This window comes from Micromys minutus, assembly GCF_963924665.1.
Source record: "Micromys minutus genome assembly, chromosome: 13".
Lineage (NCBI taxonomy): Eukaryota > Metazoa > Chordata > Mammalia > Rodentia > Muridae > Micromys > Micromys minutus.
Genome location: NC_137982.1, coordinates 1,334,550 through 1,356,177, shown reverse-complemented (window position 1 = coordinate 1,356,177; position 21,628 = coordinate 1,334,550). Strand labels below are relative to the sequence as shown.

The 21,628-nt window shown below is 47.4% G+C and overlaps 2 protein-coding genes across 3 annotated transcripts; both read right to left on the bottom strand.

Moving 5' to 3' along the window:
• Positions 1–654: 654 nt before the first annotated feature.
• On the bottom strand, positions 655–8,877 carry DPH7 (diphthamide biosynthesis 7; the record flags this gene model as incomplete). 2 transcript variants are annotated; one of them, XM_080927564.1, is made up of 8 exons in its annotated part: positions 655–1,283; positions 2,827–2,999; positions 3,256–3,391; positions 5,540–5,712; positions 6,164–6,258; positions 7,814–7,901; positions 8,219–8,352; positions 8,731–8,877. In XM_080927564.1, the coding sequence occupies 8 exons, from the start codon at positions 8,875–8,877 to the stop codon at positions 838–840; spliced, it is 1,392 nt and encodes a 463-aa protein (XP_080783690.1). In that variant the 3' UTR covers positions 655–837. The 2 variants fall into 2 exon arrangements, with proteins under 2 accessions (XP_080783690.1, XP_080783691.1); XM_080927565.1 differs by lacking the exons at positions 7,814–7,901; positions 8,219–8,352; positions 8,731–8,877 and adding an exon at positions 6,995–7,124.
• Positions 8,878–10,693: 1,816 nt separating this feature from the next.
• On the bottom strand, positions 10,694–17,009 carry ZMYND19 (zinc finger MYND-type containing 19). The gene is made up of 6 exons (XM_080927061.1): positions 16,748–17,009; positions 15,376–15,435; positions 14,431–14,537; positions 13,736–13,876; positions 12,497–12,677; positions 10,694–12,005 (listed from the first exon to the last, which is right to left on the bottom strand). The coding sequence occupies exons 1-6, from the start codon at positions 16,796–16,798 to the stop codon at positions 11,862–11,864; spliced, it is 684 nt and encodes a 227-aa protein (XP_080783187.1). The 5' UTR covers positions 16,799–17,009; the 3' UTR covers positions 10,694–11,861.
• Between the last annotated feature and the right edge of the window lie 4,619 nt (positions 17,010–21,628).

Genomic DNA, 21,628 nt, shown 5'->3' with positions numbered 1-21,628 from the left:
TAGACATAAGAACTGATGAGTGCCCATCCTGACCAGAACAAGCCTGTTCCCCGGAGCAGCTGACAATGTTTACATACACCCCTTTACTCCATCACCCACCTTTAAAATCAGCTCAGGGCTGGGAACATTGTCTGCATAATGCAATGAAATGTCCAATGCCAAGAAAGGAAATAACTTATACTAAGTTTATCAGGTGAGAGTTTAAAGAGGAGCTGTAGGGCTAGCAAGATGGCTCAGTGGTACTTCGTGCCAAGCCTGATACCTGAGTTGGATCCCTGGAACCCCCTGCACATTGTACCGTGATCTCCACATGTGCACAGTAGTATTTATGTACTCAAAAAGAAGAAAACTTTTTAGGGGCTGTAGGCGAGAGATGGTTCAAGGGTGAGTGGTGCTCCCTACTCTTCCACTACACTTGCAAAGGTGCCTCACAGCTGTGACCCTAACTTCCAGGTGACCCAATAACCTCACCTGACCTCTGGGAGCACAATAAAACACTCATATACATAAAATAATATGACCCAAGTGTGGTTCTTAGAACATACAAGGTGGCTCACAACCACCTGTAACCGAGGGGATCCAGAGTCCTCTTCTGGCTTCTTCTAGCATCCACACTCAGACAGATATATACGCATACTTACAATTTTTTTTTAACTTAAAAAAAAAAAAGTTATTTAATTAACAGGGACTTAAATACAAAATGAAGAGCTAAAAGTCAAAACCCAAGACACTTAGTTGTAGAGCTGGAAAGTCCCATTCACTACCAAAATAGAATCAGAGTCCAGACTCAATGGCCAGCACTCCCCGGATCATCAGTGTCCCCGCAGAGAGTGCAGCTCAAGCTTGCTTCGTCTCCCACTTCCAAAGGTGGAGAACATGATCATAAAAGGAGCAGGTAGCCAGGAGGCTACTGTCAAAGTTCTGTTCACTAGAGCAGTGGCTAATATCATTCATCTGGACTGAGGATGAGGAGTGCCCTTGGCTCTTGTTTTCCATGTCCTCTGTTAATGGAAGGAGAGAATCCTTCAGTTCAGCTCTGCCATGAGCTCTAGCTGGGCCTTCCACTTGGTGAGCCACTGTGTGTTCATGAGAATGTGCTGGTGGCTCCTCTGTCACCTTCAGGCTATAGTGGTCTACTGCTTTGGCTCCCGTGACATTTTGATCAAAGGACGAGGTAGGTGTGGGCTTTATGGAATGGGGAAGAAGCCAGGACCAGTCAGCCCCATATAGTAATGAGTTAGGCATTTTGTGCGATGTTAGAACAGTTATTTCCTGCTTCTCCTCTGTAGGAAGAGACAGAAGAAAAACATTACTCAAAGCTAGTTAGCCTCCATTTATGACTCCCATCAACTCCCAGCAATGGCAGCCATTCAGTTAGCACACATTCACTGAGTAGCGGCCATTCTGTATGAGGATGAAGATGTGGACAGCTGGGTAGAAAACTAAAGCAGATAGCATTCTGCAATGTGCACTGTGTCTCTGAGATCAGCCAGGGCTACACAAGACCCACAAATGGGGCATGTTTCCAAACTGGAGGATTTGACAAACGCTTTCTTGAAGTGAGTAAGATGGGAAAAGGAAAAACAGCAATGAGGGAAACAATGGGGAAGCAAGAGGAAGAGAGATGGCAATGTCTAAGAGCACTTGCTGCTCTTGCAGAAGACGTGGGTTCAGTTTGCATCACTCTCATGGCAGGTAATACCTGCCAGAAACTCCAGTTCAGAGGTTCATATCCCTCCATGTGTGTACACACACACACACACACACACACACACACACACACACACACACACACAAGTATCTTAAAAGAGAACCAGTGGGGAGCTCAGTGCAGTACAGAGAGAGGCTAAGAAGAGGTCAGGAAGAGTGAGCAGCTGCAATGCTTCCGGCTGTAGGACACTGACTAGGAACTTGCAGCCCGAGTAGGTCTGCAGACTCAGCTTGACAGATGAGGCAAGTGTCAGAAATAAGCCAGTAAACAGTGCACAGAGCCACAAGAACATGGAAGAGATGTTATGGAAAGAGGAAAGAAGGAACTAAACCAGAACAGGCTCAGTCAGGAGCACGGTGACAATGGGGAAAGTAGCTTCAAGAACCAGCAGGGATGCCAAAAGATATGCTTATTTCTGTAATCCCAGTACCCAAGACACTGAGACAGGAGGATTGCCATTGAGTTCAAGGCCTGCTTCAAATACCTGTCAAATTTGAAGCCAGCTTGGATTACATGAGACCCTGTATGCGACACACAAATTAAATCATTTTTAAAAGGAGAAGGACAACTAAAGAGATACAAGGAGTGATGACTTAAAGATCAGCAATTTAATGATGGCATCTGAGATAGTCTGCAAATTGCTTCTTTTCAGAGGGGGAGAGAGGGAAAGGGCCAAGAAGAAAAACTGATCTGAATGAAGAGAGAAAGGAGTTAGGGCCTAAATTAGTTTTAATGAGAATTAAATGAGAATTAGTTCTGATAATGTGAGTTCATGTTGCGGTTCACCAAGCATATCCAAGAGCTTCCTACAGTGTGCCCTGCAAATGAGCTCCTTACCTATAGCCACAGGTAGAGTTGAGCTTAACTAATACCAGGCTCTGTGAGAAAGGGAACAATAATGACTAGAGTCTAAGCAGAGAAGGCAGGGCAAGGGTGACCATGTGACAAATGATAATGCTTCTGGACAGGGTCCCAGCGATTAGGGAGCTGCACAATTCAGGAAGGGTGGGCACGGGAAGCCAGGATGAGATGAGGTCCAATGCAAGGTCTGAGTGTGGCCTATGGAGAAAATCACCTGAGCCCTACCCTGAAGTCAGCTCTCTGTCCCCACTTACCGATGGCCTTCTGGCAGTTGAGAATCTTGAAGCCATTGTGCATGCAGGCCGCCAGGAGTAGCTGGTGGTGGACTGGGTGCCACCTGAGCCTCCACACGCCTCCTTGCACTGGTACATCTGCCAACGGCTGTCTTATGTTCCGAGTGTCCCACAGCAGAACGTGCTCATCATAGCTGTAATCATCCAACCATTGGCACACAGGGTCTCCTCAAACTTAAAGAAATTCACCTGTCTCTGCCTCCCTAGTGCTAGAGTTCAAGTCCTGTGCAAATCATCTGTCCCACTTATCTTTAAGGATGAAGGTAAGCTCCACTTCCTAGACCTGGATATCTGAACTGTGGGTTGGTTGAGAGCTATGGACTAAATTGTGAAGTCCTTGTGGAGAGAAGCTGAGAAATACAGACCAGCAAACCTGTTCCAGGGACTCACCTTCCAGTAGTCAGTAAATGCTCCCGATGGGGGTTGCTCTGGATGCTGCACACACCCATTGAGTGTCTTTTGCTAGTGAAGATGGGTGTGCCCAGCATCCTAGTGTCCCAGGCTTTCAGAAGGCAGTCATCTCCCCCTGTGGGAAGACAGAAGTCCACCCACAATGACATGAATGATAAGGAATCTGCAAGAAAGTCTTAGGGCATATGCATTTCTTAAGTGCTTTTGTGGCACCACTGGTTAGGAAAGCCCCAGAGAGAATGCCAGGAACAGCCATTAATCACTCTGTCTAATTCTGATTTAGGAAACCAGGGTAAAAGATCAAAGTGATGTTTACGGCTCTAGAGTCAGTTGGACCTGGGAGAACGGAGCCGGTGAATGAGGTAGACTAGGCAGGAGTACCCCACTCTTTGCCATCTTACTGCGTCTATTCCCCCATATACCAGCACCCACCACCCGGCCATCAGGTTCGTTGGAGCTGGAGTTACACAGGTGTGAGCTTCCATGTGGATGCTGACAGCTGCACCCAGGACCTCTGCAAGAGCAGCCAGTGCCTAACCACTGAGCCATCCCTCTAGCCCAGCACAACACTCTCGTATCCTACCCTGGTCAAAAGGCTCCAGACTCTGCCCTCCTGTTCCATAAACTACCACTTTAAGCTGTAAATCAGGAAACTTAGCTTCTCCGCAGCCACTGCACTTCACTCCAGTCCCTCCTGAGGTCTGCCCTTGCTGCCTCTCATCTCAAACCCTGCCATCTTCACACTGGCTGTGCTGGCTGCTCTTCTCACACAACAGGCCCACCGCTCACTGCATGTGCTGCAACAGTGATGTGCATCCTTCTGCTCCCAGAGCGTCCCCACCTTTAACTGTGTGCAATCCCCGTGTTATACGGCAGTAGGCTTCACTCTCCCTGTTTGATGTAAGCATGGAGAACATAGTCTGCGCTAAGGCACCCCATTACATAAACGACGCTTGTATTTCTGTTTATGGCTTTGTTTGGTTTTGGTTCTCTAATTTGAAGGTGGATTATTTTGAATTTTGGCCATTTGTTTCAATTTTGGGGGAATGAAGGTTATCACGTCTGGCATTGTTTTCAGTCTGGCTATGCATGTAGCTCAGCCTTACATCAGACTCACAGCGATATGTGAAGCCCCATGACAGAGCCCAGTGAGAGCCTCATCCTGCAGTTATCAGACATGGCTTCATTCTAACTACATCAGCTTTTCTTCCAGGTGGAACCAACCCCAGAATTAAAGAACTTTAAAATGGACTCTTCGGGGCTGGAGAGGTGACTCAGTGGTTAAGAGCACCGATTGCTCTTCCAGAGGTCCTGAGTTCAATTCCCAGCAACCACATGGTGGCTCACAACCATCTGTAATGGGATCTGATGTCTTCTTCTGGTGTGTCTGAAGATAGCTACAGTGTGCCCATATACATAAAATAAGGAAACCCTTAAAAAAGGACTCTTCATAGTTTTTAGAAAACATTCAAAGCAAATAACACAGGTAAGGACCCAACCCTTGGAAAATTAAAATAAGCATCACACATACAGTAAGAATCATGGTGAGTGCTGGGGACCATGAGAGAGAGGACATGGAGTGGACTGGTACAGACCTCTCTCTAAAAAGAAAGCAAAGCCAGGGGTGGTAGTGCACACCTCCAATGCCAGTTCAAGGCCAGCCTAGGCTACATAAAAAGACCTGTCTCAAAAAACAAACAAACAAACCAAGTCCAACAAAAAGGACCAAAGAGAGAAGCTGGGACCAAACCACAGAAGGCCTTGGAAATATCAGATATTTTACATTTTATCCTGTCTTCTCTAAGACCAGCTTTTCCCAGCCCACACGAATGAACGCCACCTGAGAGAGAAGCTACCTAAAATGGCCAATTCGTTAACTTCTCCTTCTCCTACAAGTAGTCCCAAAGTATTAACCACTCAAAAATCAGGTAATCTACATATTTCCCTCATGTTTCCTTTCCTGAGAGCTGGTAAAGAGCATGAACATCAGATGGGAGTGGATTTCACAGGAGAGCACCATGGAACAGGGCAGTTGGGTAGGGTGCCTGCTCCGTTCAACCTTGGCCAACTCCACAAGCCTTAGGTGCCAAAGGCCAACTGTGCACACTTCCTGAGAAGTGGGACATGATGCCAGCCATCGCTGCTACAGTCCTAAGGCCTCACACATCTTCAGTCACAGCTTTGGCCTCACCCAGTCTCTCCTCTTCCTATCTGTCCCAAGTCTGCATCAGAGATGACGGTACTGACGTACAAGGCTACGCACCTGAATATACGACTTCAGTCTGCCAGTAATTGAAAGCAGCAACCCACGCCTCAAAGTGATGGGCTGGCCAAGACACTGCCAGCTGTAGTTCAGCTGTGCCCTCATTCACCATGAGGAGGTGCAACTGCCCCTTAGAATCACTGGTAATGATCTTCAAGGGTTGTTCTCTGGCCCTGGAAACAAGGAGCCAGTAGAGAGGCTGTTAAAGTCTGCTCAGTGTTCTTTTCTGGTTTGTTTTTGAGACAGGTGCACCGTAAACTTAAAATCCACCTGCCTCAGCTTCCTGAATAACGGCATTACAAGGAAGAACCATCACATTCTCTTCTAGCTTTCCAACGTATGTCCCAGAAGACATTGTCATGTAACCAAGCTTCCAAGATGGCCTCTTGGAAGGATGAAACTATCACATAGTTCATCACTGAAACCATGGTTGGCTTCTCTTGAACATCTCTCATGTTCTCATCATCACTAATTGTCCAAAATGCTAGTTTTCAGTTAAGGTCAGGACTGACAACGACATGCAGCTTTGGGGAACCAAGCTAGCAGAGGCAGCTTTAATCCTTTGTAGAATTGAACAGGAAATGTTCCTCAGGAGACTCAGATACTAACCAACCTAGCCCTTACCTTATAGATTTCCCAGTGGACCAATCCAGTGACAAGGACAGACAGCTCTCATCCAGGGTAAGGCTGGATATTGGCTGCAGGGTATAGCCATTTTTCTAACGGAGAGAAAGGGGACGCCCTTGGGTAAGCAAGCCTCCGATCCCTAAGGTGCTCCCTGCATGAGCAAAGTACATTGGTTACTTCTGTTTGGTTTTGCAAGACGGAGCCTCCTCTAGGTTGCTCAGATTCATCTTGAACTTTCAAGTTCAAACACTCATTTCATTTTACCTCCCCAAGTACTTGGTAGAGGGAGGTTCTGGGGTTTCTGCTGTTGTTATTTATGCGTTAATAGCTTTAATAGCTAGAGGGAGCTCGAGGACTCATGCATGCTAGGTAAGCAGTCTGCCACTGTGCTGGGGATGCTCCCTCTATGCACTCCTAGGTACATGAGCTGCCTTTGTGGCTCCAGCAGCCACTGCTGGGACATACTCCACATCACCCTTGCCCTCAGAATCCTGCCACCTCATATTCCCCGAGATAAGGAAATAGAAATAAATGTTCTACTGCTTCCATTCCAGAAGCCAGACCAGCCACTAAAATGTCATTTCTCAGCCAGGTGGCGGTGGTGCACGCCTTTAATCCCAGCACTCAAGGAAGCAGAGACAGGTGGATCTGTGAATTCAGCCTGGTCTACAGAGAGTTTCAGGAGAGCCAGAGCTTTAGAGAGAAATTCTGTCTTGAACCCCCAAATGACAGCAGCAACAACAACAACAAAAAAAAAAAAAAAAAAAAAACTAAAGAGAAGTTGCTTTTCTTGTCTAGGCTCTGTGTGAGTTTTACTATCTAAACTACCTGAATAGCGTTTGCCTTCCCCAGCAGGCTGCTATGGCAGAGTTTTGTCCTGGATTTTGTGTTCCTGCCTTGAAATCTGGCCCTGGGGCCCCGTCCTCCTTCCCACACAGGGTCTCCGCTGCTGCCAGTCAGCATCTTCTAGGCAGTGCATAGTTTGTGATGGGCTCCATTATCCCCACAGGCCTGTCCAGTCCTCCTGATAATCAGTCATTTTGCTAATGCATGAATCAGGATCACCATGAAACACATGATCACTTAGGAACTTGGCTCTTCCAAAACCTGTAAGACATATCATTTCTGAGCTAGAAAAATGGCTCAGTGGTTAAAACTTTTCCTACCCTTCCTTAGGACAGAGTCCTAGCATCCATATCAGGCAGCTAACAACTACCTGTAATTCCAGCTCCAGGGGACCTGACTCCTGGCCTCTGTGGGCATGGCACACGCACATGGAAAATTTACTGGTATTCTTATCCTTGGTATAAACCCAAGACAGGCTTGTAATGCACGCCCCTACAGAGACCCAGACCTACTGACACCTTTCTATTGGATATTCCAGGTGACCTCATCTCACAACACTGTACAACCTAAAATAGACTCCATGATTTTTGTTTGTTTCAGGACAGTTTTCACTGTGTCCTGGCTGTCCTGGAACTTGCTCTTTAGACTAGGCTGGTCTCCACCTCGAGAGATCTGTCTGCCTCTGCCACCAGAGTGCTGAGCTTAAAAGGATGTACCACAGCCCAGATGACTCCATGATTTCTTAAAACATTCCACACTCTCCACTAGGTCCTTTTCCTTCTAACCCTTAGCCTCACCGACCTCACATTCCATCAGGCGGAGCAGCTCTACAGATCCACTGGCATTTGCCAAACCTAAAAGCACACGGCCAGACACTGGGATATGGCACCTGTGAGAGAACAGATAAAAGCACGCACTCACAGCTTTGAAGAACTTCATGAATCCCAGTGATTTACTATATTTCATTTCCAAAACCGAGCTAGAGCCAACTGTTGTCTCCAAAACAAGGCTTTTCAGATTATAAAACTTGAACTCAAATTGCTTCCCAGACTAATCCTGACTCTGGGGCTGGGAAATGCCAAGTACAAGGTCTTTTACCTCCCAAGGACAACAAATGACAGAACCTGGAGTTCAGTTGTTCACTGTATCACTGAAGGTCCCTAGAGCACCAGGCTTTCAGAGCAGGAGAGGTTACCCAAATCCTACCATTTCATGTCCAGGACAGCAGAAGAATCCCTTCTTTGGACCTCAATCAGAGGTTCAGCCGTGTTGTCCTCACTGAAGCTGAACAGGTAGACACGACCCAGACGAACTTGAGGCTCACTGCCATCCAGTGCAAGCTACGGAGTACACATATTCTTCGATTACCTTAACAAATGCTGCGATAGCAAAGGATGGGGAACCTAACTGGAGCGAAAAGGAGGGTCAAGGCGGAGGATAACTGAGGTAGATGCGTTCAATTCTTAGAAAAGAGTCTCTTTTCCTGCCAAGTGTTCAACGAACAAGGGAGCTCTCCCGAACCCAGCACAGCCAGGACAGTCCCGACTTGCCTGCAGTTAGTTACATGGCCGCAACTGTACTTAAGTAGCTTTTTTGTTTGTATTTTTAGGGGTGGGGGAGCTGCTCAGAAAAGTCGCTTGCCACGAGTTCTCACAGTTCTAGGCTTTTTGGGTTAGCAGTCCCTCTTCTGCCCTGGCCTCACCCTCCCAGTCATGCACCTGGTCCTTGGGCGCTCCCAGCTGGTAGGTTCCGCAGGCCAGCAGATGCTGGTAACCCTCTACTGGGCACCATTCCACCGAGTCCGCAGTAAGCTCAGTGTCCACTGCCTGCAGCGCTCGCAACACGCCCGTGCAGCTGCGCGCCATTGAGGCGGAACCTAAAGACGCACGTGCAACACTCCTTCTCCACTTCCTTCAGTCACTCGTTAGATTTCCGGTATGGAGAGATAGAGACACTGCGCCCCCTACTGGCCGGAGGACCACAGGAAACCGATGCAGAGTAGCACCAAGTGCGGAGAACAAGCAATGTTTAGGAAAGAGAAACGATCTCAGAGATACAGAAGCCTTCAAGAAAATTCCTGTATTGTAACAGGCTTCAGGAAACCAGGTTTTTAGACCTTGTTGATCCAACTATGTCTCAAAACTTTGGATGTGTGGTCTTTACAGAGACAAAAGGCTGCTCCAGGTGAGCTCTGGATAGTCTTCATGTAAAGGAGATTTTGGAAACATGCAGAGGCCTTAATGTGCCTTTGAAGTCTGAGACAATGGGTGCATAAGTGAGCCCAGAATGCTACCAGATAGACCTGCACCTTTCCCCCAGCACTCGCAGTGGCTGTGGTAGCAAACACATGATTAAACCATGAGACAGACCCAGCAGACAATAATCTCTTTAGTCCATCCAGTTTTGGGCACTTAGTTACAGCAGCTCCAGGAAGCAAATTCACAGGACACCTGGGTATCCAGCCCTAGAACTGAAGAAGGAATATGGCTGTATGGCCTAGCTTGCAGGCCAGTGAGCAGCTGAAGCAGAGGTGGTACCAAAGCAATTCTGAAAAGACCCCAATCCCTCCAGCACTAGATTGTCCCAAAGCCAAGTAGCTCAACACACTACACGAGGAGGTCCCATCTTTGAACCATGAGAACATTCATACAACAGCCTAAACGGCTACAAAGAAGAAGCAGGGCTAATCAGAAGGGTGATCAAGGATGGTACTATATGGGGTAAAGAACAGATTGGCTGGATAGACCCCAGCTCATGGCACGCACTAGTTGTGCTAACAAGTGTGAGAGTTGATAGGGAAAACCCACAGGCAAGCCCAATGTATACCACCTCTAACAGCAGTCCCTTGGTCAGCTCTCCAACACTGTGTGGCCCTCTCTAGGTGGAATTTTCCAACGCAGAGGAACGGGACAATGAAAGGATAAAGTGCTGACCTGGCCATTTAGATACAACCAAACATCAATACTCACTTGTAGTCCAGATGGTCCATCCCAAGAAACTTGACCCACATAGGATCCCTTTACAAGACCGGCCTCTTAAAAGTAGTTTATCCAAGTAGACATTGAAGGCATGAATCAGCTGCTGCATATAGCAATATTTTACAATATACACATCTCTCCCCCTCCCAATGATATCAGACTGATGTTCTACCTGGGGTCTGAGTAGGGATCCCAACTAAAAGCAACCATGACCTTCAGAACAAAAAAGGGGAAGTTTCTTGGTACAGATCTGAAATAGGCAACTGTCAAAGCGTAAACATTCAAGGGATGGTGCCATGTTGAGCTTCAACCATCTTCCCTCTAGGACACTGTACCATAAAAGCAAAGATGGCCATAGAAGCTGGACTCATATGCCTAAGGCTACCAAAGGGTTGTGCTCAGCCAGACAGCATTTAGCTCACAGAAAATCAAGAATGTGATAGATACAGTGCAATAGGAAGGGTTTAACAGGGAATTGCAAACCAACCAGAAGGCCTGAGAGCTGCCTAGGTCAGCAGTCAGGTAGAAAGCTTGAACAAGAGGGGTCATACCCTGAGATAGCTAAGATGCCAAATAGCTGTCAGACACCACAGCTCAGCAGTGAACAAAGCCTCACTTTGGTTGTCTGCCCCCACTACCTACTCCAACCCACAACTGGGAAAGGGCAGCAGCTTCCTACTGGCTCCAAGGGTCTGTGCTTGAAAGTGGCCATTTACCAACAGGGATATATAATACGTTGCTAGCTAGCTTTATGTCAACCTAGTACAAACAAGAACATTTTGGGAGAAGACAATTATGAAAATGGCCCCACTAGGTTGGCCTGCAGTAAGTCTGTCCTGATATTTCTTAAAAACTTTGGGAGGGCCAAGCTCACTTTGTACAATGCCACCCCCAGGCTGGAAATCCTGGGTGCTATAAGAACCTAGGCTGAGCAAGATATGAAGGGCAAACAGTAAGTAGCAGTCCTCCATGGCCTGTATCAACTTAGTTCTACCTTCCTTCAGTGGATTGTGATGTGGAACTGTAAGCTGAAATAATCCCTCCTTCCCAGGTTGCTTATTGCTCTGATAGAAAGTAAGACAAATAGCCAGCCTACTGGAACACTCCAGAACACCTGCCACCAGAGAGAGCAGAGCCTCCCTTGCACTCCTTGCTAACATACTCTGCCCTCAGTCATGCTCTGGAGTGATGACTGAGGCATGGCCTCCCAGTCCATTTAATAAAACCGGTTTCATTATAACTAGTTTCTTTAAAAAAAAAGTTGAGCCAGGCATGTTAATCCCAGCACTCAGGAGGCAGAGGCAGGTGGATCTGAGTTCAAGGCCAGCCTGATTTACATATGAAGTTCCAGGAGAGACCCTGTCTTAAAAAGAAAAAGGCTGGACAACAGGGGTTTGAGGAGCAGAGACTGGCCATAAAGATAACTACTCCTTTACTCGGCCTGTTTAGACATGACTCTGCAAGCCTTTCAGTGGGACCCCCCACTGCCCAGGAGAGAGAAGCTTGACTCCACAACAGTCTCTAGCTGAATGGTAACTGTTTACCATTGAGGAATACAACAAATGATTCTATTTGAAGTTGCTAACCCTCCCCTTGCCTCCCCCCCAAAAAAAACTGTACATGAGTTTACAAACATATTAACATATAAATAATGAGAAAGGTCCTAGGAGCCTCCCCGCTGTCTCTGTGAAGGTGAAAACTGGAGGGCACTGTCCCCACAGGCTGCTTGTTGCTGTGAGGTCTGATGGCAGCTGCTCTGGATCCATTGCTGGCTTCTTTGGCACCTCCAGGTTCAACTGCCAGTCTGTCTTCCATGTGCTCACGAGGAGCTGGAGACTTTGAACCTGCAGCACTGGCAGCTCTTCAGCCCGTCATCGCTCTGGCTCAAGCTCATGCTGGAAGGGACGCTTCCTCTCCCGACAGTGCTTCTTGTGGGCAGGCCAGTCCTTCTGCTGGCACTGAGAGCCACAGTATCGAGCTACCTGGCAACGCCCACAGATGTTGAACTCTCGAAGCTGAAACACAGAACACTGTGGTGTCAATATTACACTAATGAGACGTATGAAAACTATCATCTTAGCAGCCCAATGTGGGAATGAAGTTTGGTGTATGGTCTACATGCAAGGGACCTGGATTGAAACCCCAGCACTTTTTCTCCCTGAAAAAAGCCAGATAGTGTGGTTCTTGTAATCCCTGCACAGGATGTCTGATCCAGGACTGTGGTGATATCTGACTAAGTTAATCTATATATATAGTGAGTTCCAGGCCAGGCTGGTTTACAGATTAAGATCTTGTCTCACAAAGTCCCACACACAAACATAAAAACTATACAGGTACTGTGGCTGAAAGACATAGAGACTGTCTGGATAGGAACAACAGCAAAGAAAGAGTCACTTTAGTGACTCACCCAATGTTACCCAGGGGTCTACAGGGAGAACCTATCACCACATCTAGACTGCTGGACAGAGGTGTCGAGGGGCCAAGGGCTCAGTGTAGCATACTATACCTGCTTTTCAATCACCGTACAAGGAGGATAATGACACTCATAGTAGGTACAGGAATTCTCTTCCTCTTCCACCACATCCCCATTGGCATTATAGTACCGGGTCACATTCAAGACAGGGAATTGTTCTTCTATAGGGTCTGTGGGAAGCTGCTGGATTGCAAGCCAGTATAAGCTTTGCTCCCTGAAAGAAAGCAGAGGCCTCAGTGTACTCTTGCCTGACCAAGTCAGCACAAGGAGAGAAGACATAACCCTAGGCAAGCAAGCTCTGCCCAGTTCTAACAACTTAAGTTTTGATTGTCCATCTCTACTACAGGTATTTACCACTCCAAATTAAAAACTTTAAATCCTAGGGCATAGGGAAATTAGCAGGATTAAGGTGCATGATGTGAAACTCACACAGAATCAATAGTTAGGAAAAAAAAAAAAAAACCTTTAAAATCCCAGTCAGGTGTAGTAGCACACAAAGCTTTGATCCCAGCACTGGGAAGGTAGGTAGAACTCTGAGTTCAATCAAGACCAGCCTAGTCAACATAGTTCCAGAACAGCCAGAGCTACATAATACCACCTTTCCGAGCCCCCTAACCCTCCGTGTCTTTTGAATCCTGTCTCCCAGTAAGGCACATAGTATCAAGGTATTGAGTTTGGCAAGCTTGGCTACTTATGCTGCCAGTAAGACCTTCAATCTGCCCTTTACCTTAAGAAGTACTAACTACTACTACTGTTAGCCAAAGAAGGTTGCTTAAAGACTTAAGAACTTGGGCTGGAGAGATGGCTCAGCAGTTAAGAACACTGACTGCTCTTTCAGAGGTCCTGAGTTCAGTTCCCAGAAACCACATGGTGGCTCACAACCATCTGTAATGGGATCTGATGCCCTCTTCTGGTGCTTCTGAAGACAGCTACAGTGTATTCATATAAGATAAAATTAATAAATCTTTTAAAAAAGTTAGCTAAGTATAGAAGTATATATGCATCTTTAATCTTAGCACAGGGGAGGCAGAGAAGGATTGCTGTGATTTCAAGGCCTGGGATACACAGCAAGTCCCAAAACAGCAAGGGTTACATAGGGACCCTGTTTTCAAAACAAAATATAAAAAAAATTCTTCCCTTTCCCATGAAGAAAAATCCTCACACATGGGCAGATACCAAGGCCCCACCACACTCATAGTAAAAGCACAAAATGGGAACACAGAAACATGGGATGACCCTTCAAGGATCAGATGCTGGCCAGGGAAGACCCACCTTTGTTTGCTGGAGGTCTCTTCAGCTTTTGGTCTCCAGCCCCAAGGTACTAGCTGCAGGTTGTCCAGCCGATTATCCACAGTCACAGCATTGAGATGTACCACCTGAAACCCGGGAGCCACACCTCCCCTGTGTCGTTCCCTGGGGAAAGAATTTTTTTCTTGAGGACAAGACCCTCAAGCACTTCTACTCAAGCACCAATGCTCAACCACACAGAAATACCAGTCATATGGTCTGAACTGGACCCTTATCCTGAAACAGCATATCAGAAGAGAGCCAAGCACATCAGTCTATGGCCCACACAGACAGAGGACCAGGTTAATGATTCGGCACCTGGATTAAGGGCTTGCCTCAGAGGGCAATGGAGAGAACCCCAAACCAACAAAATTATTTAGAGATAATGTGGATGATACCAACATTTCAAACTCCACCATACCCATCCAGAATCCCCTTTTCCAAGGATGTGACCTATGACTTACCAGAAGAACCCACATTCTCCTCTCAGCGGTATTCCACTAGCTGTTTAAAGTGATATGCACATTAGTCATTCTGGGTGAGCGGCAAAGGTCATAATAAAGTCCCAGACTTAGTCTGACTCCACTGAGTAGAATGCTCCCTAGCCTTTAGGCACACTGTGCATATCACAGCTCACATGGGGCTTAGGTGGGAAGACTTATCAGTTGGAAAATACTCACCATAGCAGCTCATGCAGAAGCCTGCCTGAGCCCCTTCCTCGGTTTTTGTCAAAGGCGTATGCAAATATCTTAGCACCATTTCCATCAGCATCTACTTCCATTCGAGCCTGAGGACAGAGCAGAGTGCATCTGTTGGAAAGCCTTTAACTCATCACATTTCGAATCCACCTCAGAAAAATGCCAGAGGAACAGATGATATCCTGCTCCTAGGACCCCAAAAGTACAGGGGGCACAACCTGATGAACCATTCCCAAAATATTTCGAACACCAAGAAGTAAATTTTCCTGCCCTTAAATAAGTTCAGAACAGGCAATGGGGAACTAGAGATGGCTCAGCAGTGAGAACTGGCTGCTCTTTCAGAGGACCCTGGGTTTGATTCCCGACAGCCACCTGGTGGCTCACAAACATCTGTGACGTATGCACAGATATTCAGGAAAACATTAATACAGGTAAGTAAATTAAACCCAAGGGGAAAATATACTTGAGGGGGAAAAAACCCATTAGCTGTAATGGTCCACATCTGTAATCTCAGCACTCAGGTAAAGACAGGGAGATTTGAGTATTCACAGCAGGCTTAGGGGAGCAAGACCTTACCCCCAACCCCCAGTCCCCAAAAGGCCACCACAAGAGGGGTGGTAGTTCTTTACCATAAAAAATGAGAGCAGGATGGCCTCCCTGGCTAAGGTGCAAAGGCTTAGCTACACCCCAAAGTGTGCTCATCTGGTTTAACAGACATGCAATCATAAACACAACAAAGCAGGGAGATTACTGTGGCCAGTAATCAGGGTGAGAGAGGTCACAATGGGCTACTGGCAATCAGTCTCCAGGTTGTCACAACCTGCTTTGGAGCTAAATATCATAAATATCAATGGGTATCCTCTTGTTCTCCCAGAACAAGGAAGGAAACTCACTTCTCATTCTTCCTGGGCAACAACAGTTGCTTACCTCGAAGGAGTAGCTCTCCACCAGTGGTATGTCCTGCTCATCTATCAGCGTGTATTTGGTCTGAAAATAAACCATGTTTCAAAAATTACATCTGAGATCCACCTGAGAAACAGGTAACAACACAACTTGTAGCAGCAGGAATCTGTAATACTGTCCAGTGAGACAGAAAGGAACCACACTGTGGGGGGCGGGGAGGCTTGCTCCGACTCATTTAGCAGTCTACATCAAATTGCAGTCCAAACTGGGCATGGTGGTACACACCTTTTAATCCCAACAAAGGTAATGGCAGAACTCTGAGAGTTCCAGAACAGCCAGTACCACGTAGTAAGATCCTGCCTCAAAAAGAAAGAGAGAGGAAGAGAGGAAGAAAGAGACATCGGATTCAGTATGTACCACATGTAGCAGTGTAGGGTAATTAGCGTCAGAGCCCATCCACATCTGATAGACCCTGACAAGTGCCACTGAGCTTTTAATGCACCCAAAAACTCAGTCAAACACAAGTCTAGTGGAGTAGAGGAAAAGAATGGGACTAAGATAGAACATCCAGGTTTCAAGAGATGTATGTTCAGTAGGCTGGATGGTTCCTGTTCCACGTGTTAACTGGGTAGTTCTTCACCTAGTCTCAAATATTCCCAAAAGCTTTAATGGCCCAAGCTCCTGCAAATAATTCCTGAGTCAAAAGCTTTCCCACTCCTCCCGTGTCACAAAGTTCCAGGAGTCCTTTTCTGGGCTCAAGACAGGTCGTTTTCACTTTCCTGGAAGCTCTTTAGAGGATCTCGTTTACCTGCCTCTCTACTTTCTGTCTGTTCCTCTCTCCCACTAGCAGCCGCCGCCACTGGTGGAAGGAACACTTCAGTTTCTGAACAGCACCAGGACACGAAGCCCAGCTTCAACATGTGGTGGGTGGTGGCCCAGGCGAGGAGCATCTGAGAGCCGTGGAGCCTACCAAGATCAGGGCCCTGGCTCTTCGTCTGTGCTCTAGGGAAGCCTGTGACTCGAGTGACCGAACGTGGCCAACCTTAGGTCAACGTTAAAACGCGCCGTCGAGAGATACCGCGGACCGGCTGCTCCGCTCGCCTCAGAGCTTCGGGCCGAGAGCGTCACGGCGAGAGGCCGTCGCGTTTAAACCGCGCGGCCGCAGGTGCAGCCCGGCCGCGGGAGCCGCCGCAGGTGCCCGGGAAGGCACAACATGAACCCCGGGAACTGTTCCACACCAGCCAGTCCCACATGACTCCTAAGGCCGAGGGGCGCGCCCCCGGCCGCGGGGAAGATTGCCGCGAGGAAGGCGGCGCCCGGACCAAGCAGGCCCGCGCAGCTGCTCGCCCTGGTGCCCCAGCCCGCGCAGGCCTCGCCACCGCTCCACACTGCTCACCTTCCCGGCCACCCGGCCGAGCCGCACGATGCCCAATTTAAAGTCGGTCATGGCCGGGCCTGCGCTCTCGGCAGGCGGAGCCGCTCCCTGGGGAGGCTCCGGACCGGGCCGGTGGTAGCGAAGCCACGGCACTCCCGGTCAGGCCGGGGCCGGGGTCAGGCCGGGCGGGCCACGGGCGGACGAGGCTGGGCCAGGCTCGGGCCACCGCCGCCGCCTCGCGCCCGCCGGACCTGCCACGCGCCGCCGCCACCGCCGCGCGCACCCCAGCGAGCGGAGCAGAGGGCGGGGCGCGACCGGGACACACCCCCCACCGGCGGCGGCCGACCAATCGCGAGATGCGCCTTTCGCCGGTCGTGGCGCGCCGAGGCCAAGTGTCCAATGGGAATAGGAAACAGGCGCAGGCGCAAAGAAAAGGAACCAAGTGCGGGGGAGGGGCGAGCCGGGGGCGGCGCCTGCGCAGCGGCCGGCGCAACGTCAATTTCGCGGGAAGCTTTGTGCGCGCTGCGGCCGCGGTTGAGGCGCGGGAGAGAGCGCAGGAGGTCGCGGCTTCTTCCTGACTCCAGCCGCTTGCGTGCGCGTCTTTGAGTTGTGTACAGCATAGAACGTCTGTCGTTACCCGGTAGTTACCGGCTAGCAGGATGCTGTGTGAGTCGTCCAGGTCTCCAGAATCAGGCAGCGGCGGGTACCTACTCGATGCTTCCTGAAACCCATGCGCCTTGGGTCTTGTAGGAAGGATAAGACCTTCCGGAAGGAGCCGGAGGCTGGGGTGGGTATCTCTCTCCGGAAAAGAGAGACTTAGTCTCGAATCCTGACTTAGCTGATAAAGCCTAGAGTTCGAGACCAGGGTTAGGCTCCACCTGCTTCAAGGTGACCCCAGGCTCTGGATCTGCAAACGTTTCTACCTCATTGCTCCGTTTTGGAATTACGAATTACCGGGAGCAAAGGATTGTGGAGAGACGCTAGGACTCCTCTCAGCCCCTGGTATTTAACATTACTCGCAGTTGTTTTTCTGCTCTCCATTATCCCCTTCAGACTTGTGAAGAGAAAGCGCTTTTTTTTTTTTTTCCATCAGAGCTGAGGACCGAACCCAGGGCCTCGCGCTTGCTAGCCAGACGCTCTACCACTGAGCTAATCTCCAACCCCCAGGAGAAAGCTTTTTAATAAGAAGTGGAATGCTTAGGGTGCTTCCATGGTAATAAAACCATCTTTCTTATTGAATATTCCTCCAAGACAATAATTCAACACGTCCCACAAAACTTGAAAAGAGACCCAGGATACACCTGTTAGATCAAGGAGTGCCCTTATTGAGATCAGCAACACTCATACCCTATTAAGTACTTTAAGCTGACGTATGAGTAGAGGTAGCCACAAGGTAGGATGCCTGCAGCAGTGAGATTAGATCCTAAACGATGGCTTTGCAACCTATTTAGTACCTTCACTAATCTGCTAAACTCAAAAATCCCTACCCCTTGAGCTCAGGGACTATTTTCTTTAAGGGAAGAAGACATAATAGATACAAATATAATTTTTCTTTTTCCTTCAGCTACTGCTAGATCTCGACCATATTCCAGCTTCCCTCACTACAAATGACCCATTTATTTATTTATTACATAGAAGTACACTGTAGCTGTCTTCAGACACACCAGAAGAGGGCATCAGATCTCATTACAGATGGTTGTGAGCCACCATGTGGTTGCTGGGAATTGAACTCATCCTCTGGAAGAGCAGTCAGTGCTCTTAATTGCTGAGTAATCTCTCCAGCCCTCCCCTTTATGTTTTGCCTTCATGCATGTATGTGTAATGTGTGTGTGCAGTGAGTGCCCTTGAAGACCAAAAGAAGGTGTCAAGTTCCCCAGAACAAGAGTTAATGACTGACTGTGAGCCTCTATATGGGAGCCAATAGCTGGGTCCAGAAACAAATGCTTGTAACCACTGAATCAGCTGCCCACTCTGTAGCCTGCATTATTAAAAGATCTGGTCTCCTGAACTTTGTTTCAGTGAGTCTTCCTACCGAACCTAGAAAGAATCCTTACTAGTGAGAGCACCAGTATTGCATGCTGTTAATCCCAGCACTGGGGAGACAGAGTGCTGGTAGACCCTTGTAAGTTCCAGGACAGCCAGAACTACACAGTGAGGACCTGGTGGTTTTGATTTTGCGGGGAGGGGAGCAAAAATACCTAAAGCTGGGTAATTGTTTTTAGGTTGTTTGTGTTGCTACCTTCTGAGGCCATGCCAAACCCTGACTCCTTACTACTCAACCCCAGTATTTGGGAGGCAAAGGCAGTCTGCTCTCTGAGTTCAAGGTCACCCTGGTCTACGGAGTGAGTTCCAGGACAGCCAGGGTTGCACAAAGAAACCCGGTCTCAAAACAAAAAGTTCTAACCCTTCCATGAGGAAAGAACTTTGATTACCTCATTATTTTTGGGTACTATTTCATTGGAGATCAAATTTGAACATGATTTTTTTTATACTTAATTATTTTGTGAGTGTATGTATCAGAAGACAACTCTTGGGGTGGAGAGGTGGCTCAGTGGTTAGAGCACTGGCTGCTCTTCCAGAGGTCCTGAGTTCAATTCCCAGCAACCGCAACCACATGGTGGCTCACAACTATCTGTAATGGGGCTCACAATTATCTGATGCCCCTTTTTGGCATGCAAGTCTATATGCAGATAAGCACTCCTACATAAAATAAATAAATGGTTTAAAACAAAAGACAGCTTTCGGGCACTGGTACTCCTTTTATGAGAGTTCTGGTGACCAATCAGATCGTCAGGGTAGCAAGCACTTTTAACCATTGAGCCATCTCAAAACAGCTCCTCTGTCCTAAATGATGGAAGGTTTCTGATGTATACTAACAATCAACTTGTTTTAAAAATGTTTAGTAGTTATTCATGGTGCGTGGTGTGTGCGTGTGTGTGTGTGTGTGTGTGTGTGTGAGTGTGTGTGTGTGTGTGACAGTCCTCTCATGCACATGCGTGCACATGCAGTGAGATGGCTAACTGGTGGACATGTTCTCTCTACCGTGTTGTCATCAGACTTGACAGCAAGCGTGTGTACTTGCTGGATCCTGGCACTCACTGTCTATTTTAATTATTTTATTATCATCTTTTATATTGTTACACTTTAAATTGTTTGCTTTTTTGTGCATGAATATGAATACACATACATACATACATATATGCATGCAGTACAACAGAGAAGTCTGAGGAAACTAGATGTAACTGGAGTCACAGATGGTTCTGAACTGATGGTGCTGAGAACTGAACTCAGGTCCTCTGCAAGAACAGCAAGTGTTCTTGACTCTGGAGCCATCTGTGTGTAGCCCTGGCTGTCTTGTAACTCATTCTGTAGACCAGACTAGCCTCAAATCCACAGAGATCTATCTGCTCTGCCTCCTGAATGCTTCTTAACATGAGAGTTTTAGAGGACCAGAAACATTAAAAACACAGTGAAGCCTAAAACTGGGTAAGATCACCATGGAAGAAATGGCGAGAGAGAGACAAGCTTGGATCTTGGATGTGCTTATATCAAGGCTGAAAATAACTGGAAAGATCACAACTTAGCAAGAACTAAGATGTCAGCTAGGAAGGACAACCAGAGATGGCAGTGGCCTAGAAACCAGACGTTTGTGTTGGGACCAGAATGAAACAATGGACTCAGCGTCCTGGGGTCACTGGCTACCTTGAAATGTCCAGTTTGAGTTGAGGAATAAGGTCAATGTTCAGGAATAGAAGGCTGGGCACTAAGGCACATACCTGGCATTCTGAGTGTGGTTGAGGCAGAAGTAGGAGGTTTGAAACCATCCTAGATTGTGGTAAATTGCATGGGATCTAAACTAATCTGAGCTATACAATGAGTGAGATTTCTTCTTTAAAAAAAAAAAAGAAAGAAAGAAAAGCAAATGGGCCTGGAACCTCAGAATCTGAGATGTGGAGGTCAGAGAATCAGGATTTCATGCTCATTCTTAGTTTTATAGGAAATTCAAGACCAGCCTGGGCTAAATGGATCCTGTATCAAAAACAGTTTTTAAAAAGAAGAGCAAATTGGAAACAATGAGAAACAGCTTTTCTGAGACTTGAGGGTCATAGCTAACAAGAGGATGGTCAAGAGATACTATAGAATGGGGGAGAAATATGTTTGTTCACTGGGAGTGAGGCTAGCAAGATGGTTCAGTGGATAAAGGCACTTACCTTACAAGCCTGATAACCAAAGTTAAGTCCCCAAATTTACACAATTTTGGAAGGATGGTTGAGAAGACTCGGTGAGTAAAAGTGCTTGCTGCCAAAACCTTATGACCTCAGTTTGATCCCTGAGATTTAAAATGGTAGAAGCAAAAACTTATTCTTTGACTTCAGAAGGCTGTCCTCTGATTTCCTCAATAGTGCGATGGCATGCATATGCCTCTCCCAACAATAAATAAATAAGCCAGGTGTGGTGGTACATGCCTTTAATACAGGTAAGGGAGGTGGAGGGCCTCATCTACGTAGCGAGTTCCATACACAGACCATGTCTTGCTAGGTACAGGCAGGTAGGTAGAGAAACAAGTAAACATAAAATTAAATCATCTTTATAGCTGAGCGTACTAGCACTTGCCTTTAATCCCAGTACTTGAGAGACCAAGGTGGATCTGTTAACTCAAGGCCAAGTCTGATCTATATAGTGAGGTACAGGACAGCCAGGACTACACTGACTGACATTCTCAAAAAAGTGTGTGTATGTTTAAAAATTATTTTATATGTAAGGGTATTTTTGCCTGCATGTATGTCTCTAGCTGTCTACAAGGGCCAGAAGAAGGCATTAGATCCCTTGGGACTGGAATGAGTTATAGACTTGTTAGTCAGCAGGTAGGTGTTCTGAATCCAATGAGTCCTCTGGAAGAGC